This window comes from Camarhynchus parvulus, chromosome 2 (assembly GCF_901933205.1).
Source record: "Camarhynchus parvulus chromosome 2, STF_HiC, whole genome shotgun sequence".
Taxonomy (NCBI): Eukaryota; Metazoa; Chordata; class Aves; order Passeriformes; family Thraupidae; genus Camarhynchus; species Camarhynchus parvulus.
In genome coordinates this window covers 147779758-147802724 of record NC_044572.1, presented here as the reverse complement: position 1 = coordinate 147802724, position 22967 = coordinate 147779758, and the positions used below count along the sequence as shown (strand labels likewise).

At 41.8% G+C, this 22967-nt stretch overlaps 1 protein-coding gene across 1 annotated transcript in view; it reads right to left on the bottom strand.

The window, feature by feature from the left end:
- Window positions 1-10752, bottom strand: part of DENND3 (DENN domain containing 3) — a 31910-nt gene extending 21158 nt beyond the window's left edge. The window contains exons 1-4 of the mRNA XM_030943975.1: window positions 10593-10752; window positions 4495-4768; window positions 3840-3955; window positions 3188-3327 (exon numbers count right to left, since the gene is read on the bottom strand). Of these exons, the coding sequence (XP_030799835.1) occupies window positions 3188-3327; window positions 3840-3955; window positions 4495-4768; window positions 10593-10676 (614 nt within the window). The 5' untranslated portion in view covers window positions 10677-10752. The remainder of the gene's footprint in view (window positions 1-3187; window positions 3328-3839; window positions 3956-4494; window positions 4769-10592) is intronic.
- Between the last annotated feature and the right edge of the window lie 12215 nt (window positions 10753-22967).

Sequence of the window (22967 nt, the reverse complement as noted above, 5' to 3'; positions counted from 1 at the left end):
AGTTTAGGAACCTGGATTTTACCTAAGAATACTTAAATTAAAAAATACTTTTGATGATTATTCTGACTGAAAGCAAATACCACCTCACCTATAAGTAATTCTGTGCACTTAGGTACTGCAGAAAATAATCTATGGACAGAATTCTGGAGGAAAAAGAAACCTTTTGCTGCAAAAAATCATCCTGGATGGAAGTAGAACCCCTTTAGATGCTACTTGAATATCAGATTTTCAGCAGCAACAGCATTCTTGCACTAGGTATCACAATGAAAGGGCTACACACTGGAAATAGGTGGTTTGAGGTCCACCAGCAAGTGCTTTCAGAACTCCTGTCTGGAGAATGATGAATCAGTTGAAGCATTCTGCAGAACAGCTCTGCAACATACCAAGGATACAAGTGTGCAGTTGAAGGTGTTATTATTTGTTAAGTATAAGAGGCACTGCTACCAGAGTAGCATTCAAGCAACAAAAATACTTAATTAGATTATTAACCCATTGGTCACCTGATGACACACAGTAACTCCCTTCCTGGTTTACAGCAACACAATGTCAGTGCTTTGTAATATCCCCAAAAGTCAAGAACATCTGCAGCTGTACAGGGCACTACACTCAAAATATCTCATATAGGTCTTGGCTGTAATGGTTTATTCAGAACAGCCACACACCCCAGCAGCTGTTTCATGCCACATGGAAACATTTCAGTAGTACAACCAAAATAAGGAAAACCTGTACCTCTCCACCCCTTCCTTCCCCTCCACCCTAGTGTATTCTGACACAGCGAAACACTTTAAAAAAAAAAAAAACCCAAGGCACCAAAATCAGAAGGGCAGACATTCTGAAATGAGCCCTTGAAATACTATCCAGAAAAAAGAAATTTAAAAAAAAAAAAAACCCAGAATAAAATTTAATGGAAGCCTCATCAGTTGAGTTTCCAGCACCGTGGGAAATGCCAACTCCAAATTCAGCTCTGTCACTGGCACTCACCCCCCCTCCAGTCACACACACTCCCATCTCACAGATGCAACAGCAAAAAGGGGAAGAGCTGTGCAGCTGTGTGAAAAATTCCCCAGTTAGAAGACCAAGACAACACACAAGACTAACGTGGAAGGTTACTGTCCTGTTGAACTTCCCTATAATTATTCACATATTTACAAATCACTTGAAGCTCAGATTGTACAGTACTGATCAACTGAACTCCTCTCAGAAACCAGTACAGACTTAAAAGAGAAATCTGTGGACATGAATGTTTTAAATAGGTGCCAAACCCTACTATATGTGATCAAGGCAGAGGTGTTTAATTATAATGTTTAAATAGTTATCAAGTCTAAACTACCCACCCAGAGGCAGAAGCAGATCTAGAGGGTTAATTCTATCTGATTACTGTCTCCTCTAAACAGATACAAGGACTAGAAACACTTTTACAACATCTGGAATTTTCCATGGTTGTGCTGAAGATTTTCCCACTTCTCCCTTGGCTCTTTTATAATCCATTTGCTAATTGACTGCTTCTCCAAGCTCAGAGACGTCTCACTTCACAGAAGAAATTACTCATTTATGAATACTCTACATAAACCACTGATGAGCACTGTAACTGTCAAACTGAATCCATTTCCCACCCAGTGCAAAGCTGGTGTGAGGTGAGCCCTCTCACAGGCTGAGCTCACAGCAGAAAAGCAGCAGGAATCCACTATAAAAGCTGCATGGAAACAGTAGCCACTGTAGAAACAGTAGAAACTGTAGTCACAGCTGGAAGGGTTCCATATGCAGATTAGCAGCAACTTGAGATTTGAGACTTCTAAAAGGCAGCAGTGAATCAGTTCCTGCAATACCAAGGGTTGATGTAATTCACTTAAATATAAAGGGAGGGGGGAGTGATCTGGGCAGGAAAGGAGAAAGGAAAACAAACATTTCCTTTTTATTTCACTGAACATTTCTTTTGATTTCACACTGACCTGTGCACACCCTGTTTCCATTATGTTGAAGTGCCTTGTCCACATTAAACCCCTTCACTAATGCTTTAAAAATGACAGAGCAGAGGTACATGCCCTTAAAAGGGCTGCCAGAGCGACTCATTTCTGATCTCACAGCCTTTTTGAGCCAATGTCTAAAATGCCCAGGAGGAGGGCACTGCTTTGCTCCTCCAGGGCTCTCTTCATGCAGCCCAGGGAAAGCCAGTCAGTGCTCCAAGATCCAAATCCACAGCACAGGGAAGAAGAGGTGCATGGGCTGGGAGATGAGTGCTCAGCTCTCATTTGGGCTGGAGCCAGGTCAGGAGCTGGGGATGCACCTCAGCTGGTACCCAGGGAGTGTCCCCTGCTCATCTGCTCGGGATATGAGCACCAGCAGCACAAGGGGGGCAAGCTCCAGCCTAGAACCCCAACACCTTTCAGCTTATGTACAAGAAGCAAATACCTGCAACTGAATTCAGATTTGACTCTAGAAAGTTTGACTGAAATTTAGTGAAGAAAACCTCTTCTACCTTTGGACAACAGGTCTGCAAGTGAAGACACACAGTAATGGCCAATGTACCCAGGCAGGTTCCTGATGTGAGAAGGTTTTAATCCAAAATAGATGCAAATAGATCTTAAAAATTTAACAATAAAGTAACCTCAAAATAAGAGAAATTACTTAATAACAATCCATGTTTACTTACCTTTTACATAATCTACACTGCAGAGTATTTGACTGTTTCTAACCAGTGTATCCTAAGAATTTTTCTCCTAGCTCTACAACATCCATGTAACCACTCTACTTCCTCAAGTGACTTGGATTATTTCCCTAATGTGTCATTAACTGCTTATTAATACATATATTCACGTTCTTATGACATTTATTTGGTGCATTATAAAAAGCTTTTAGTGCTTTGAAAGCAATTTTCATAAGAGTGGAAAAAAACCACTCCAAAAAAAGCCAATAATATCTGTAAAATATCCATTCCCTACACATTAGCAAAAACCCCCAAAGAAAATGAAGACAACATCTGTAACTAATACCCTCAGTATTCAGAATTTGCACTTACTGTCTGGGCAACATTGACATAGCATTTCTTCTTTTCCTCTCCCCCACAACCTTAACATAAAACTATGCACTGCTTTAGCATCACACGGCTCTCCTGACCACATCAAGCAAATTCAGGTATTAAAAACCAGCATTCATTTCCAGCAGAAACACACAGGGGAGCAAATCTTACCAAGAGAGACAATCCTTGAGGGCACTAAAATATGGGTATCTGGATATAACACAAACAGCACAGGGTACAAAACAGGCAGGCACCTTCCCAGTCTGTGCAGATTCCCAAGGGCCCTGCCCATTGGAGGAGGTGGAGCCATCCTGCAAGAAAACTGCGCATTAATGACTTTATGTTAATCATGAATTTATAGCTGATCTTTTCTTGAGAACCTTAGAGATGTGATATCCAATTCCCTCTATATTTCAAAGGGATTTTGATGCCTATATCCCTTTAGGTCTTCAGAAAAATGTCAGCCTACAAGACTTAAACAACATGTATTAAAAAGAATTTGAGCACAAAATGTATTTAGAAAGAACATCTTTCATTGTTTGGAAAGAACAATCTTTACAAAAAAAATATCCAGGGGATAAAGTCTGTTCCTCAATATCCAAATCTCCTAAATGAAATCCATAGCTGTTTTTCCTAATGAAATTTGTTCCAAAGTATTTAATTTAAAATGGCACCATAAAAGTATGATTTGTCTTGTGCTCCCCCTAACATAAAAACACACCTGTTAACTAATTAGATAAATCAAATCTCACATTATTTTCAAAGCATTTTGCTTTTATATCTTTTAATAAGTTTTAATAGAAGAATGAGTTAAATCACATACTTGCATTGACTGGTAGTACTGTGCAACAACACCATATGTTCTGTTACCACAGACGTCAGTGAAGACCAGGAAATGGATGTGGTCCTCTTTTAATTCAGAAGTTACATAAAGTCCTCCTGAAATGAAAGCAGCAACCATATTTTTAATTATATATTGAACTACAGTTGTGTGAAAGACAATTCATGACAAATACTGCACATTGCCACTTCATTTCAAGAGAAGTGTTTCATTTTAAGGGATTAAAATGTAATATACAGTCAATTTGAACTAAGGGTTGTTAAAGAGGTTGTAAGCTGCACATTACTGAAGAAGCAAAAATGAAATTATTCTGCATTTTCAGAGGCAAAATACAAGAAATGGGTTTAAATTACTTTTTCCCCCAAGATATTAAAAAGGCCTGCAATAATGACACACATATTAAATTTTTTCCAATTAAACCTGGAGGAAATATTCATTACTTCAGGCATATCAAAATGAAAAGTGAGAGAGTACTCAGCCATTTTGGGGTGAAAAATAATTTTTCAAGTGTGTGCATGTTTGCACTTCACTCAAATCAAGATTTACCAACAAAGGCTAAAATATTAGGGCTGAACTATGGGTCAAGAAATATTTACATTCAAACAATTCTCAACAAGAAGTGTGAACCCTCATGTACCTGGGAAGCAGAGCTGTGGTAAAGCAATGAGATCAATGTCCTTTGGAACTGTCACATCTTCTGTGTCAGGTGCTTTCTGCTCCCCATTAAGGCTCTTGACATTTTCAACCTTGGGTCTCTCTTTTTTCTTTCGGAAGGAGCGGCGTTTGCTTTTATTCAAGTTATTACCAGCATGAATCATCTGAACATCATCTCTGCTGATAAACGGAGGCACAAATACAGAAAGAACTTCTGGATCAAGGGGAGGAGGATTTCTGAGTTTTCTTTGAGTGCCCTATAGAAAAAAACAAGAAACAAAACAAACTCTAAGATGACACTCATTCTGATATGTGGGGTTTTTTTCATAATTTTTAACCTTGGTTTTCTTCTACCCCTAAAATTGTGGGTTTCAAATATATTTTTCTGCTCCCTAAATAATTGATTTTTCCTTTTAAGTTTTTGTTTTATGCATCTTAATGCAAGGAAAATAGGCATTTTTAGCAGGCAAGGAATCCTTCATCATTCAAAATGTCCCATATCAGTATCAGGCCTTTGGCAAAAGAAACTAACAGATATCAAATACCATATTTCCTCCTTTTCAGTGTTAAGATAAACTATATTTAAAATAAACACTGGCAACAACAGTAAAAAAAAAAAAAACAGGCAATAAATAAATGAAAAGAAACAAAAACAGCTGAGCCTCTTAGATAAGTCTTTGTTTGACTTCAGGAAAAGCTTCCTTTCAACTCAGAACAAATAACATGCACCAAAAAAAAAAAACCAAAACAAGAAAACCAAACCCTAAACAACACATACACAGACTTTCACAAGACAAGGCTTAATTTTATAAGGCAATCAACAAAGCACAATTAAAAACTACAATCATTGTTACAATAACTACAACTTTAAGACACTGAAGCCATGAGAATCTCTCCATGTACTGATGGCTCAGTGGAACAGGCACCCCAAGAGCATGTGTGAAATTACAACATTTTCACAGGCAGCTTTGCAAAGTATGACTGGCCTGAAAGCCCTCACTGCCCTGCAATGAAAAGCTGTGCAGGAAGTGATCAGAGATTTCCTCATACTGGGGAGCACTGTTTGTATTCTTGACCATACAGTTGAGCCAAGAAGCTGCATTTCCAATTACTTCATTGCAATTTTAATTCTTCCTGCAAGGTTAAAAAAAACAAGTAAAAGCTTTGTTTAACCAACGGATATTTGGAAACAGGAAAGGCGAGCCCCACTGTGGCAAAAAGTTGTTTTGTTTTTAACTTTTTGCAAACATCTTCAAAGTCAGAGGAGGTGAAGCATACATGCTGCTTTTATCACCAGATATGATGCAAGATGCTCCTTGAGAACCAGTGCTGGCCTCACCCATCATTTCCCTATTAAAAAAAAATAGCTACAACATAGAAAGCTCTGTTGCCAATGTTCCACTGTCCAGGTTTTGAGACAGAAGTCTCAGCTCTTAAATCCCAGCATGTATGTCCACTACTAGTTTTCTTTTCCACATTTGAGCATCATAGGAAAAATGTGAAGGAATGTTTCATGACATTTTAGTTTTGGTATCTTAAATTTCATAAACTACACTGTATTTATAATAGGATATTCTAAAGAAACTACTTCACTAAAAATAAGAAGTGAAAACCACACTTTTAATGAACAAAGAGCCTGAACTAAAAGTAAACTGGTGTGGAAAAGAAAAGTTCAGGTAAGTGTCCAGTAGGATAGTCAAAAGATAGCAGTGACTTTAAAAAGCACATCATGAATTGGGGTACTGAGCGCCACATCCTCACATGCTAGTGTGACACTTCAAGTGTCATTTCCTTAGTTGGCAGCTGACAAAGGCAGTGAAGAAACTGGAAACACGGATAAATTCACCATGAACACCCCCAAACTAACATGCAGCTAAACATTTCAGGAGGAAATTAAGAATTAAGGCTCAGCCCTGAGGCTGTTATGCAAGAAAAACACAGACAGTACTCCAGCAGCAGCATTTTCAACTTGGCAGATCTGCCCTGCTGAGGTTTTCACACAGAGTTGCTTTGACAGGGCAATCCCTGACTTACACTGAGGCATCTCTGTGCTCCAAAGTGCTGGATGGCAGCCAGCAGTTTAATGGCCTCACAGCCTAACAGTTCCTGAAATGGCAGATCCTTGATGTCTTGAACTACTACAGAGACATTAAACACCATTTTTCCCCACAGATCAGCTCTGTCAGCACTGTCACTGACCCACTGACTCAGTCTCCAGCATTTGAGTCAGCTCATATTAATGTCTTGGCCAAAGTCACATTTTTACTCCTTGAGTTCAGGGATAGTGAATAGGCAGCAGTAGAACAATATTCACTTGTTCCTGCTATTCTTTGAACATTTTATCTTTTCTGCTGCCCTTTTTACTTCTTCACTTTGAAATACTTCCCTTTTGTAGCTTCTTGCTACCAAATCTCCTTGCATCATACATAGATTCTTACCAACAGCAGTGGGGGATTTTACTCCATCCCCATTTGAGGATGTTCCTGTAACAGCACTGCTGCAAAGGACACCAATACAAGACAGACTTTTACAATGACTGCACTATTTAGACACAAACAGCAGTGTGTTGAAACCACAAATCAGAGCATGACTTCAGCTATCTGGCGTTTCCTTGACCTCATTCTCCTCTTCCCATCACTGAAGAAGTTAATTTCACTTTGAATGCCATGAAAGAACTGGTTTCTTTAACAAATAATTAGGCAGGGAAAGTATGATGCCTCAGAAAAATTAGATTGGGCAGGACAATTAGGTTGTAGTAATAGGACAAAAGGGAATGGTTTTAAACCAACAGAGGGCAGGTTTAGATCAGATATTAGGAAGAAATTCTTTATTGTGAGGGTGGTGAGGCACTGGAACAGGTTGCCCAGAGAAGCTGTGGATGCTCCATCTCTGGAAGTGTCCGAAGTCAGGCTGGATGGAGCTCTGAGCAAGATGGTTTAGTGTAAGGTGCTCCTGTCCCATGGCAGCAGGGTCATCAGAACTGGGTGATCTTTAAGGTCCCCTCCAACCCAAACAATTGTAGGATGATCTCTCCACATTCTTGTGCAACACTTTGCTCAAACTAATGATAAGGCTGACATTAGGTCTGGTTGCACTGGGTTTCATCCAGTGAAGTTTCAGAAGTCCCTTGAAAAGGAGATTGTTCCTCCCTTATGCCCCAGCCCCCAGCACAGCATCCTCTGGTCTCACTCTTGTTTGCCAGCAGCTCTCCAGTATAAAGGCACTCAAATGTGGGACAATATTCCAGATGTGAACTCAAGGGTTTTGAGTAATAACAATAATAGCAATAATCCCTTCCCCTTGCCTGTGAGCCACAGTCCTGATGATGCAGGTCATTACACAGGTACTTATCAGAAAATCACACAACAGATTGGGTTGGGAGGGACCCTCAATTATCATCTCATTTGAATCCTCCTGCCATGGGCAGGGGCATCTTCCACTAGACTGAGCCACCCAAAGTCCCACCCAATTTGACCTTGAATACTTCCAGGGAGGGTGCATCCACAGCTTCTCTGAGCAACCTGCGCCAGTGCCTCACCACCCTCACAGTAAAATTCTCCCTAATATCTAATCTAACCCTGCCCTCTGTCAGTTGAAGCTGCTCCTCCCATTCTATCACTGCATGCCCTTGTCAGAAGTCCCTCTCCAGCTCTCTTGGAGACCCTTCAAGTACTGAAAATCCACAATAAGGTGACCCCAGAGCCTTTTCTTCTCCAGGCCAAACAGCCTCAACTCTCTCAGCCTTTCCTCATATGAGAAGTGGACCCAATCCCAAGAGCTCCATGTCTTTCCTGTGCTTAGGACCCCAGAGCTGGATTAGCACTCCAGGTAGAGCAGAGGGGTTGAATCTCCTCCCTCAGCTGCTGCCCACACTGCTTTGGATGCAGCCCAGGACATGTTTGGCTTTCTGGGCTCCAAGTGCACATGGCCAGGGCATGTCCAGCATCCACCAGCACTCCCAAGTCCTCCCGGCAGGGCTCCCTGCATCACCCAGTCTGTACCAATAGCAGCGACTGCCTTGACTTAGGGGCAGCACCTTGCACTTGGCTGTGTTGATTCCCCGAGTACCCATGGATTCACTTCTAGGGCTTTTCCAGTTGCTTTTCACTGCAACAAGCACACACTGCTGACTGATGCTCAATCTGATCACACCTCATTTCTTTCAGGCACCTTGACAGCCAGGGAGGCATTACAGAAGCAGAAAAAAATGTTTTGGTGAAAAATTGTCTGCATCAGCAGGGGCAGAGAGCATGAGACAGCTCTGTACCACTGACTGTGGTGGGCAGATACAGAACACACTGATGGATCCTGTTGAAGATCTGAGACATGTCACAGACAGCTTGCATACACTTGCCAAAACCCAGCTTTATAGCTGTAGATAACTTAGGGAAAAGAAGCATCACTTCTGTTCATTTCATTCTTACTAAATACACACTTCCAGTGCTAAGAAAGAAATCTATAGCTGAAAATAGCAGCCTTTGATCTTTTCAAACTGAAATCTCAGAGTGACAATTTTCTTGGCAATAAGGATAAGCAATGGATGACAGCCCAGAAATTTCTGTTTCAGGAACTTCAGTGGAAAACTACTTTTTTTTTTTTCCACTGGAGTCCCCATTGACAGCAGGTCAATTATACAAAACTTTTCTTCCTTTGGGGGTGGGTTATATCATTGTCCCACTGACTTCATTTGCTTTATCACTCCATGTTTAAGTACAGTTAAGAATGCATCAACACACTGTGAAGACCACGGTTTGAAGCACTATCAGAATATTTACCCACTGTTTAATCTGTAAATATCATCAGAGATCCACTACTTTCATTTGGAATGCTATCTTCCATCAGTAAAGTCTTTTCTTTCTACAATCACTAAAATCAGCCATAAAAACATATTCCACTCTCCTCATGTAGATAGTGCAGCAGAAGGAAAAGGAAGTGGAGTAAATCTGTAAGCTTTCCCTAAGACAGTGACTGAAAACCCGTGATGCAACAGTGTGCAGGGACTTTACTGAAGTTCATATTAACAAAAGAAAGGATTACTTTGTTTTCTGATACCTTTTTGTACCTTGAGCAAAGAAACAATTCAGAGGCTGCAGTATGATCAGAATATCAGAACGGCTTCTGCTTTCTGTAGCAAACTCCTTATTTGTTATTCCACAGGGTTTTTTTCCAGAAAGCAGCGAGAACTAAGCAAACTGGAATGAATAAGAAATTCTCTTTCCTTTGGGTTCACTTCTCATGCTTCTGATAAAACACCATGTACACACAGATTTCAAAAGTCTGGCGCTGACATTTAGGAACTATTTTCCCATTCTCAAGTACACATGAATGAGATCCTGGAATGTGAACCTCTGCTTGGCTGTTATCACTTAAGAAGCTGAAAACAGCAAAAGCCGTCTCCTGAGCGAGTGAACAAGCAACAAGCCCAACAAAGACTTCTTTATCTAATGCTATTAGAGCACAATCAAATTCAAGTTCAAGCAGAGCAACTGAGATCCCTGGGAGCTGTCTGGCCTTTTTTTCCACGTGCTGGCACCACTGCTCTTCCCACAGTGGGGCAGCTCGTAGGTACGGAACAAGCCCATCAGCACACTCGAACCGAGCAGAACCAGGAGGAGAGGGCTGTCATTGTGAGGCCACATGTTCAAATAATAGACAAATTTTAAACCACATATTCAAAGTAGTAACCGATCCACCAGCTCCTGCCGTATCCAAGTGGTTCAGGTGACGCCAAACTCAGAGCACTTGAGCTCACAAGGATTTAGATCTGGTGTTTTCCTGAGGATAAGAGTTACCAGCCTTTATACTTTTGCTTTGCTCTCCAGCAGAGACAGGTAGTGCATTAACACCCAGTAAAGAACGCATCATTAAGCGCTTTGCTGTCCCTGCTTACATAAACCTACAGTGAGTTCTCCATCTAAACTCAGACCTTTGGGAAAGAGCAGCTACCTCACACTGCTACCAAATTTTCCCTGTTTTGCTGACGTTCGCCTGTCAAAACAACTTTCTGTCGGGACATTTCAGCTCCACGCGCTGACAAACCCAGCCCCACGCACCGGCACCGCCTGCCCGAACCCCGCTCACCTGCAGCAGCGCCCGCACCCGCTCTGTGGGCGCCCCGACCAGCAGACAGATCTCCAGCAGGCCCGAGGGCAGCACGTCCTCCATGGCACAGCCGGGACAGGGCGGCTCCTTCCCTGAGGGCAGCGACTCCTCTCCTCGGGACAGCGGCGCCTTCCCGCCCTCAGCGCCGCCCGGTCCCGCCCCGCGGGGTGGGGAGGAGCACCCGCGTCGCGCACGGGAACCCTCCCCGCCGGTCGCTACTCTGCGCACGTTGATTGGCTGCTCGCCTGTCACTCTAAGAAAATGTGGCCAATCAGAATGGCGGAACGTGCAGCGGTCCGGGCGGAGGCGGGGCTTTGGGGTGAGGGCGCTGAGGGGGCGGAGGGCCGGGCGCTGAGGTGCTGCGGTCTGAGGTGTTGAGAGCTCCGGATTGAGGGGTGGAAGATAAGAGGTGGGCGCAGAAGGGCTGGGAGTTGAGAGTTGGAAGGATGAAGTGCTGGAGGATGGCGGGCTCTGAGCTGAGGGACTGAGAGCTGAGGGGCTGAGATACCACTGGCCCCGTTAAAAACTAGTGATGAGGTTTGTGATTTACAGTCACGCGATTTCCACGTTGACATGACGAAGGACTATAATATTTGCTAGTTTTAAGCAACAAGGTGAGGACCTAATTGCTCCATCTCTTGGAAGTGTTCAAGACCAGGCTGGATGGGGTTCTGAGCAGCCTGCCCTAGTGGAAGCTGCTCCCTGCCCATGGCAGGGACTTGCAGCTGGATGATCTTTAAGTTCTCTTCCAACCCAAACCACTCCGTCATTCTTTCCTCACCTCATTTCACAGTCTCACCGGGACAGCCCCTGGGAAAGACACTTCCCGACTCAAGGTCGAGTTAATTTTTCTCCACGGGCTGTTTTCCTCGTGGGGCTGTTGGCCAGCAGGGGCTGAGGTGCCTCAGGGCTGCCTGTCACTCTGTCAGATGTGGGTGATGTCATGGTCTGGCTCCTTGTGGGGCACGCCATTCCCTGCTGTTTGCTGCAGGTGACTCAGCAGGACTGTGTCACTTCATCAGGACTATCCCTGCCACTCCACGGGAGTTTTCTCTTTACTTTACCACGGGTCACAGTTTCCAGGGGCTGTAAGCACAGAGCCGGTGCTGGCTGTGCCGTGTTTCCCCTCTGGAGCAGCAGACGCACAGCACAGGGAACTCCGAGGTTTCTTCTTGAACTGCTTAATCTAATTACACCATGAGTCACTCCGTATGTGTTGGCTCTGTGCAGATCTGCACTGAGGGAATGTAATTCCTCCGGGACCAGAGCATAAAGTACCCGAAACCAGAGATCGGTTTCTCTGAAACTGGAGGTACGAGATAAAGTTTCATCACAACCACAAACATTTTTTTTTGTGGACTAGTGTTCCACTATTTTAAATGCAAAACCATTCCCTGTCTAAATGGTTCCAGGATTTCATGAACTTCTTGTCAGTTCAGGGGTCAAATCAGGTCTCCTCAAAAAGTACAAAGAATGAGGTGATTATTTCATGGGGGTTTTATTATCTGAATTTTTGTGGTGTTAAAGCTCAGGATTATAGGGCCTCTGGCTGTCTCAAATTTTGAGGAAGGCACACATCCAGAATTTAGGAAACTGTTCATATAGTAGTAATTAAAAGAAGAAAATTCTTGAAAACCTGGAAGTCTCAGGGTTCACTTCTCCAAAGTGACAGAAGAAGATCCAAGGCTCAAAGATTTATATTCATGAAGTCTGAGGTCATAAGGGATTGTTAAAACAATCTTGTTTAGCCTGTGTAGCCCAGGTCACAGAATCAGAGTGAATCCTGTATTAATGCTGTCACTCCTGGCTGAGACCATGCCATAGGAATTGTTAACAGTCACTGTTAAATGCTGGGCATCTCATTATTAGTTTCACTTTTTAGCTTAGCCCTTTGTCACTGGATTATGTTACATTGGCTGTTCCTTGAACAGACTTTTTACTATGAAAAAACTTCTTTCTGCAGAGTTCAAGATTATTAATCTCTATTTCTAAAAGATTACAGAACTCATATTTTTAAAACCTTTGGGCATATTTTCTCAAAAATTTCAACATTTTCCAGTATTATTTTTTAATTTGGAACACTAAAACCAAAGTTGTGTTACTGCTGAATGCTTGGTGTAAATCACATTGCTGTTTCTGACTGATATCCCCACCTAATTAAAACAGAGACAGACAGATACATGAATCATTCAGAAGGGGTGTAGTGTTTAATTAGTTATCAACTGCAACATGATAGATTTTTTTTAGGGTTGTTACTTCTAACATGACAATCCCACATATTACATTGCTTGACCTATGACTATGAGCAAGCATTTGACCATATTATAAGAAAATTACAAATGAACCAAGGCTATTAAGTAATTCAGGTCACCCCTTGTTAATTAATCTGTATCATGATCATCTTCTGATTTCTCTGCTATCTGCAGTGATAAATACTGGATGATTCTTGTTCATAATTAATGTAGCACTCAAAGCAAAGATACGGTGAGGTTATTATCAAAACAGAGCTCCAAGATGAAAGGTACTAATGTGAATCTGGTAAAATCTCAAGAACCCTGGAAGCAGGAAACCTGCTATATGGGGTCACTGGTAAGAGACAGAATCATTCACATAGAGAATAATTCTTCTGTGCTAAAAGAAATTCATGTCGTTGAGTAATTTTCTTCCCAAAAAATTGTCAGTGAGGAAGAAATGCCAGCTTTTAATATGTGTTTTCTTTTTGTAAGGTCACAAATACAGTAAATGTTTGTTTGTTAATTCTCTAGGTGTGCTGGCTGCCTAATGCAGAAAAAACTGTGGTTCTTGATAGGTCTTCAACATGGAAAAGGTTTTATCAGACCTACAGGGCCATATCTGAATAATTAAAGATTCTCTTGGCATAGAATTTAATTTACCCTCCAAATACAGTGTTTCTGTTTTAGCCAGACTGTTAAGGGCAGAAAATAATTTCACCAGTTGTGTTTCTTTGATGTGATCTTGCTTATAAAATAACTGAGTGACTTGTTGAGTTATAGACACCTCAGTCCTGAGGGATGTGGGCCAGATGGGTCTGGACCCTGAATTTCAGGAGAGCACATTTTCAGCTCTGTAAAGAATTAGTGAATGACACCCCCTGGCAAACTGCTCTCAAGGAACTGAAAAGCGTTGGCAGCTCTCTGAGGACAAAATTCTTTGAGTGCAAGTGTGTAAGAAATGAAGCAAGGAAGGCAGGAGAATGGCCTGGGTCAGTCAGGACCTCCTGGTCCTGAAGTGTAAGAAGGAAATGCACAAGCAGTAAAACAAGAGATAGGTATCCTGGGAAGAATATAGGGACACTGCCCAGATGTGTAGAGATGGGATCAGGAAAGCCAAAGGCACAACTGAAGCTGAATTTGTCAAGGGATTTTACAGGTATGTTGGTCAAAACTGGAAGATTAAAGAAAGAGTCCACACCCCTCCCCCCACCCTGACACACACAAGCAGGATAACTGCATAAAACCAACATGGAAAAATCCGATTTTCACTCATGCTTGTGCCCCTTTCCAGACAGTGCTGAAAACTACACAGCGACTAACTGAGGGCTTGTGCATCCTGCGGAGTTTCACCATGATGGGTGTAAGGTCTGCAGGAATTTTCATTTTGAAACTGAATACAGACATCACTCATGTTCTGCAGGTTTATTGATAGTTAAATCCTTTTTTGGGCTTATAATCAAACTTGTGGCCCAGCAGTATCTGTAGGTGAGAACTGAAACTCAGACCACTGCTGCCTTCCACTGCCTGGCTCACAGGTATTGTCCAGAGAGGTGATGGGTGCCCCATCCATGGAAACATTTAGGTCAGGCTGAACAGGGCTCTGAGCAACCTGATCTGGTTGAAGATGTCCCTGATCATTGCAAGGGGATTGCACTTGGTGACCTTTAAAGGTCACTTCCAACCCAGACTATTCCACAATTCTGATTTCTGTGTCCATACTAAGCACGACTGCATAAATGAGAAATGTTTATTCTGTCCAGTAAGAACTGTGTGTTCTAGCCAAAGAGAAGACAGGACACACAGCTTGACCTGTGCTGCTCTAATGCATATCAGACAACTCTTTGCAGTCTGGAAGTCCATTTAAAAACACCACCTCTCAGGATTTTAGACTCCTTATCTCTAAATACAGTTCTTATGTTCTTATCATCAAGGTCATTCATAGGGTGAGGGATTTATTTTGAACAAAACTCAGGGAGTCAGGTTGACATATTCTCTCTAATGTTAGCATTTCTCATTTTATATTCCTTCTTCCAGAATAATGAAGCAGGAGACTTCTGGGAATCTGCAGTGAAAGATCTTTACTGACAGACCTAATATTTCTTTCATTCAGGACAGTTCACTTTCTAAATTTACACTGAAATTAGCAACCAAGCAACTACTGACTATGCAAATCAAATCAGAATTTTCAAATTAGGGCTCTGCACAGACTTAAAATTCCTCTCTCAGTGCCTCAGAGACTTATGCCATTCTTAATAATGCTACAAAAACCTACTATGAGAATTCTTTATTGTTTCAGGTGTTGTCCGAGTGCAATGACTTTGGCCTCAAAATTATTCTGTAAGAGATCACCAGGTTGAGCATAGACATGTCAGAGGGGAAGGAGGACAGTTCAGAGATCTCTGCACCCATTAACAGTTTTATTTGCATCTTCTTTCTATTTTACTTGGCTTGTCTGGTTTATGCTGTCACCATTTATGGTATTACAGGATACAAATTTTCTGCAACATTGCCTGTCATTGTGTCATGCATCTCTTTAAGAATACATGGATGTGTTTCACTGGCATTACAGAGAAATGGAGCATGGAGCAGGTTTTTCAATGTGTCAATGTGGGATTTGTGTTCTCAGCTTGAACCTGCCCATGTGCTGGAAAGTCACCTACTGCCTCCTATTTCCTCAGCTCCTGACCTATGGAAATGTACCCCCAGTTCAACCTTTTGTAGGGAAACACCCTTTAAAGCTCAGATCCCTGTGATTTATCCCATGTGCCAAAGGATTTTGTTGTGTTTCTCTGTCACCTCTGAGAAGGGCAGAGCATGTACTAAAATCAGGCAGCAGAGGTCTGGAGCTGTGCTGTCTCCATCCTCAGAGGTTTTCAAGAAGAGACTGAAGAAAACTCTGAGCAAACTGGGCTGACTTGACAGCTGACCCTGCTTCGTGCAAGAGGTTGGACTACAGATCTCCTGAGGTTCTCTCTGACATGGATGATTCTGCCATTCTCAGGGGCTCTGTGTACTAACACATCAAGAGGGTTAAAAATTTGTGTATGAAGGAAACAAGATGTTAGAATTATAGCAAATAAAACAGGGAAAATCCTCAGCCAGTTGTACAGTCAATGACCTTTCAAATGCACAGAATTTTTCTGTGATGGGATAACTGAGTTCCAGGGAAATAGCTTTGGGTGTCAATGCAGCACTTATTTCTCATCACCTCTATATTTCTGATAAGAAAGCTGGCTGTAATTTTATTTTTTAAAGAAAAAAAATTGTGAAAGTCCTAGGAGGGAAAAAAAGGAGATTAGCTTTATCACAGCCCCCGCATCTAGAGAGATGTAGCAACACAGAGCTGTCAGGCCTTGGCAGAGAACCAGATTAATGTGAGTGCTCTGAATATTAGAAACACTTTGCATTGTAGATACTGTGAGATATTCCCGAGGCTACAGAAGAGCTTATTTCTGAATCTCATCACTCCAGGGGCAGTTTTAGCAGTGTTTTATTTATGTGGGATGCATAATGTGTCCCTCAAATCTGACTGGATTAATATGACATTTATTATACTTCCAGTTCTTTACCATCTGGCACAATCTCGGGCAGCCAAGGAGATTTTGCAGCTGCTTTTTATAGTAGCATTAAGGTTTCATAACATTTGTTCTTTTACAGCATTGCTGTAAGAGAAATGCAGACTCAGAATTCCTGAAGTGGTGGGACAAGAGAGACAAGAGGTCAATTAGTGCATAAAGATTGTCAGTCAGGTAAAGAAAATTAAATTTCAGAAAGACCAGGTTTTGTGTAATAGCTTCTTGTATACATCACTGTAAGAAACCTTAAAATACATCAGCACAGATATCATCATTCATTACTATGAACTGCTTTTTGCTTTTTTAAATGTAATAAAGTATGTTTGCTTTTTCTTCCTGGAATCTGGGGAATCTCTTGAGATACTCCAGTGTGTTCAGAAAAGATCTTTCAGCAGTTTCGTAGCTGAACAAAAGCACCATATAGTAAACTTCACCCTTAATTAATTTTAGCTTAGTTCAGTGCATATTAAAAGCCAAACACTTTCCCTCTTGATATTTTGTAGCAGCCCTTACATCACTCTTGTTATGAAAAAACAGCATATGTAAACAAAATTATCTTTGTTACATAAGAAACAATCTTCTCTAAGCTGGTGAACCCTTTATGTATGAAAAGGTTTTTCAGTTTTAAATATTCACATAACAAGGCTGTTGAAGAAGATTAATCCAAGCTTGGATCCAACCAGAATAGCCGTCTTATTTTCCATCCAGCTTCCAAGTGACCTCTGCTTATCTCCAGATCAAAAATGCTTTAAGAAGAACCACAGAAAAGCAGCACAGACCAAGTATCCTTTAGAGCAGCCTAATACAGAGAATTCATAGGTATTGGGGAGTGTGGCTGTGGGTAATGTGAGACCATCCCAACTTGTCAGCATTCCATGCTGCCACTCCTCATTCCTAGGAGACAGTGCTACGTTGAGGAGCAAAGCCTCATGGAAATCTTTTGTAACCACAGAAGGGACAGAACAATCTCACACCGCTGGGAAGATGTGGACCTGACAGATGGACCATAAGGTGGTTGAAAAGTGGCTGGACCGTCAGTTTGAAGGGTTGGGGTGAACAGCTTGAAATCTGAGTGAATGGCATTCCTCAGTGTTTGATACAGGCTAAAAATACCTGGCGTCTCCCCCATGGATGTGGAGCATGGGGTGAATGATGTCCTCAGCAAGCTGTGGGTGCCACCATGGGTGAAGGCTGAAGGGAAGAGCAGCTGTATGAGAAGGCTAAGGAGAATCCAAGTGCCATTCTCCTGAAGAGAGGTCATAAAGAAGAGCAACATGAACTCAGAGGCATCCAGTGGGAGCACAAGAGACAACAGCTGAAAGTTGCAGCAAGGGATTTTTGATTGAATACAAGGAAAAATGTTTTCACCATGAGAATGATTAAGCACTTCAGCAGGTTCTCCAAGGAGCCAGTGTGACCTCTGTGGTGTTTGTGAGGTCCCCAGGACAAGGTGAGAGATGAGAATTGGACTCCATGTTCTCAGAAGTCTGATTTATTATTTTATGATATTATATTATATTGAAGAATGCTATACTTAAACTATACTAGAGAAATAGAAAGGATACATCAGAAGGCTTCACAAGAATGATAAAGAAAAACCCTCAGAGCTCTCAGTGACTCCTCAGAGCCTCGACTCAGCTGGACCATGATGAGTCATTAAATTAAAACAATTCACATGGTGGATAAACAATCTCCAAATCACATTCCAAAGCAGCAAAACAGGAGAAGCTGAAGCTTCCCAGGAGAAGAAATCCTGGTGAAGGGATTTTTCAGAAAATATCATGGTGACATGACCTCCTTCCTCAGAAATTTTTGAAACTTGGCTGGATGAGAAGCAGAGCAACCCGATATTACTTTGAAGTGGTTGCTGCTTTGAGCAAAGAGTTGGACTAGAGACCTCCAAAGGTCCCATCCAAACAACATTTGTCTTTGATTCTGTAATTAAGTGCATATTGCTTTATTTGCATCTCAGGTTCCTTAGAGATTTAACAGTGCAGCAGACAGAAAACAAAGTTCAACTATTTGCATGACTAAACATATTTTTAGGCGTACCGGTATAGCACTATAAAGGGAGTGTATTTAAATATTGCCTGACATATCAAATATAGGAATTAGGCACGTGTTGCTGTGTCATGTATGACTGAAACTGGGCAGAACATAACCTCATAAATAATTAACTCCTAGTTAATCATGTGTCAGCTTCTACAGTGAGACCAAGAAGGATTCTGCACAACTGACTTTATAGAGAAAAGGGCATTTGTACAAACACTACCCAATAGTCTGTGCTTGTTTTCCATGTTGCACTTCTAATGTTAAAAAAAAGAAAACCAAATTTTGGGTTGGAAACCTTCACTGACAGTATGTCCTCACTGTCTTGTTTTCTGTGGTTCTTATTTATTCCTCTTTAGTGGCTATTTCAGTTTTCTGTAGGGGCATGCAGTTAGTTGAAGAGCAGAGAGAATATCTCACCTACCAGGGTGAATTATTAATTAAAAATATTTTAAATAATTTTTAGAGCAATTTAGGCTTCTTTTTCTGGCACAGTTGAATCTAATGTTGTTTGCCTTGTTTCAATTTATTGTTCTCTGGTAGTTGGAAAATTTTTCAGAGTTAATTCACCTGTAATCTATAAAAGAAACCCACCAAAATATAACATTTTACATGAGGAAATAACATAAACTGACATAACTGGAAATTACTGAAAATTATAAAAGTGGGTTCATAGTCCACAAAGATTAACCTTATGTCTAATTTTCAAGTGTCAGAAAGAGCAAACCATTAATGACATCTGGCCTTCCTAGTGCATGATGGTTCTCCTGAAGGGTGGCTCTTAGTTTTCTGTGTTTGCAGAGCACACACAACACCAGGAGCCCAGCTTGTTTACCTGCCAAGTTATAATATGTTACAGGAGTGTTCATGGTGACTGTGGAAAAAAAAACCAACAGAGTTCTTTTATTTTATTAAGAGTTGTTGTGAGGACAAAGACAGTTATTGGGGTGGAAAAGAAGTTTGTCATATGATTTGGGAAAGCTTCCTCCTAAAAGAAGCAGTGACTCAGAAAACACTGCTTATAGCTCCTGTAAATTGTCACCAATGCTGTTCACCTACTGTGAGTAAAAGTGATGTAATATAAAAACATATGGAGTTATAGTTTGTATTAAGTTTGTATGAAAAACTAAAACCAGGTATAGTCCAAGCTAGATTTAGAAATAAATATATTAGTACTTTTATAGAGAATGGTAATTACATTTATGTCCTGTCTGAAAAACCAGATTGTTTAGAGTTTTCACATTGTGCAGACTGAACACATAAACAACGTTTTCTCATTCATTCTGTTCCCAACTACATTTTTTTGTATTGGCAAGTTCACTTGCTGCATCTTTCCTAAAATTAAGCGTTCACCTCTCTTTTTTTCTTATTTCTCAGGATCAATCCCACACAACTCATTATCGCATTGCAACCTGAGACTGGAAATGCCTGAGGGCGAGAGGCGTTTCTCGGAGTGGAGCTCAGTCATCCTGCCGAGCAGGGCACGGCTCCAAGGCTGCAGAAACAGCACAACAATAACCGACCGCCTTCTGCTATCTCTGGTAAAGTTCTCCATTGTTTTCAAGGAAAGCTGGTTTACGTCTCTCAGCAGATTGCCTCGTTTGGCCCCTTCACCGAACGTGGCTGGAAGGGACATGAATATAATTTGTGAAATACATCATTCTGCATTGTCCCTGTTGCACCAAAGGAGAGGTGATTTTCAGAACGTGTTAGGAATGTGCAGTTTGGCACAGCCGTGTGAGGCATTCCCTTTCAGACCTTTTTCAGGCACTGCAAGTTGCTCATAGGTCAAAAAGCCAATCATACACTGATAGAATCCATGTGTTTTTGATGACCACAGTACATGCTGCTCATAAAAGCTGGTTCAACAAAATTTCTGGTGCCTTTCCTGTCTTTCCGTGGCTATAATTACAAAAAAGCAGCATTGTTTAATTGAGAAAGCACATTAGTGGAGTTCATAAATGAATCTACAAACAGATTTTCCTGAAAAGTCTCTTCTTTAATTCATATTTTTCTGGGTTTTCTCCCACATTTAACAAGATTTTTCATGGAAGCTTTCTTACAGACATTTGCTGCCAATATATTGCAGCACCAGAGAGCTGACTGACTTGTACAAGATACAATCACCTCTTTATAATGACATGCATGATTACCCCTGCAAATCATGCAAGTATGATAAAGATTTCAAAGGAAAGAAGGTAATTTATTTATGCACTGTCCAGAAACATTCAGTCTCTTGTGGAGCAAAACCTGAATCTCAATATGGAAGACTTTAGAGTAACTGTAACAAGACCAATCAGCTAACCGGGAAGGAATCAAAGACTTTATTATTAAAGCAGTGCCAAGAAAAGTGCTACAAGGCACTGTGCTGCAGTATAGAGTTACAATATGCTATAAAGGCTGCATTTATTTCAATATTAACATCTTTAAAAAGCAGCAAATTTTGTTTGTGAGACTGCAACCCTCGAGTTTCCAAGTGATCTGGACCTTTCTAATTCTTGTCAACTAACAACAGCCAAGCCTTCTGTTTTTCAGCACAGCCAAAAAGCAAGCCTTAAACATAAACAGCATTAAAGCTTTGGCACTGAGTGGAATTTGTAATTCAGCACTAAGCCAACTATTGAATTTATTTTTCCTAGCACCTAAATACCCCATGGGGCTTATAACACCACTGATGCTCGGTGCACCACAGCCCCATGGCACAGAAGAGCTTACAGAACCCACAGCCAAGCAACATGGGCTTGTTTTGTCTTTATTCTCTGAGTACAGATGGCATTCAGTTCTGCTCAGTTAAAATAAATATCAGAATTTAAATATAACAGCCACATCCTCCAGACAAGTGATTGCATAAATATGCAAAGTCTGTGGCCTTGCTTTCATATTAATTTTAACTGCATCTCACTTACATCATCAGGCAAGGTTTTCTCCTTATTATCTTTCACTACCTGTCTCATTTCAGACAGCAAAGCCAATTCCAACACATTCCCACTCTATGATAACACAACATCCATGGCTGCCTCTCTTGTCAATAGCAGAGCTCTGGCACGGTGGGCTTACCCCTCCAGCTGCCAGCAAGGAAAAGGAGAAGGTGAATGAGATGAAGATTCAAAGGTTGCCAGTGCATAAGCAACAGATACTGACTTCTGCTTTCCCTTTCTGTTCAAGGTAGAAAGATCATGCCCAGCTCTTCATAGCTCTCCCATGAGATTTCTAGCTCAGGACATCTCATTCATTCTGTTTCCCAGGCCAGGGAGCGCTGAGTCTCAGCCAGGCATCTCTTCTCACTCCCTTGGACGACAGGGGGTTAGATTGCCTGTGATCGCAGTAACTGTTGTGGTGTGTGGTGGTGTTGTTCTAAGTTGTATTTCAGTCTGTTTTATAAGCTGTAGTTATGTTACTCAAAATGGTTCCAGTATTTTATAAGGTGGTTCTGTCCCAGACCCCACGGCCCCTGCTCCCTCATGCAGTTATCTGTCCGTCACAGGTTTCTGTAGTAACTCCCGCCTTTTTGTATCAATTTTCATGTCCATCTATAATCGCTGCCTTGTTTTTCTCATTATCTCGATTTCCCCTCCCCTGTTACTTTGGCAACCCACCTGCCTGTCATTTTTCTGCCCACTCCCCAGCCCCAGAAACTTCTACCCTGGGCGGAGGGTGATTGGTGCAGGAAGGGCAGCCACTCCTCTGTTGTTCTCTCATTTGTTATTGTCTCATGCTCATCATTCTGTTCTGTAATATGATTTGTTTGCTGTGGCGCGCTCCTCCCTTCGGGGAAATCTATAACTGCTCCGCCCCTGGGGGCGGATCACTGGCCGTCTGTTGCAGTCTCGGTCGTGAGCGGTGCCTTCCTGTCCTAAATAAACGCTCCCTGCTGCGACGAACTGCTGCCTCTCTGCCTCGTCCTTGCTGCTTTCGCTAGCTAGCTGCTGCTTTCCTGCCTTCCAGGGGGACGCAGTCCTTCACCTGTGCCATGAGGGAGCTCCCTTAGCCAGCTGTTCGCCTCAGTCGCTCCCCGCTCGGAGCGAAGGCTGAAGTGGCCACGCGGCTGACCCAACCAGGCTGTGGCGCGCATTTTGTGGAGCGTGCCGGGCTCAGCGACACGTGTAGCTGCAAGTAACCCTGAACTATGCACACTAGAAAAGTAGGGGCTTTTAAAGTAGCCTATGGTTTCTGTGCTCAACATTTGTTAAGGTTGTTTTCACCCAGTAGCTAAAGCACCACTGAAAAGCATGATGGAAATGGCCAGTGAATAATTTTGTCCTTTGTCACGTACAAGACCTTTTCGATTTGCTACAGGGAAACATGCAAGGTTTCTGTGAAAGGAAAGGGTCAGGATGGAGGCTGAGATCATCAGGTTTTTCAGTTGTACCGAGTTTTACAGAGTTTACAGACCTTACCTTTGGAAATGTAGCTCTCAACTGTTCCTACAGAAGTCATTAGAACTTGTACTCCAGTGGTGCCTAAAGCCATCAGGATCCAGATTTTGTTAAATGCAA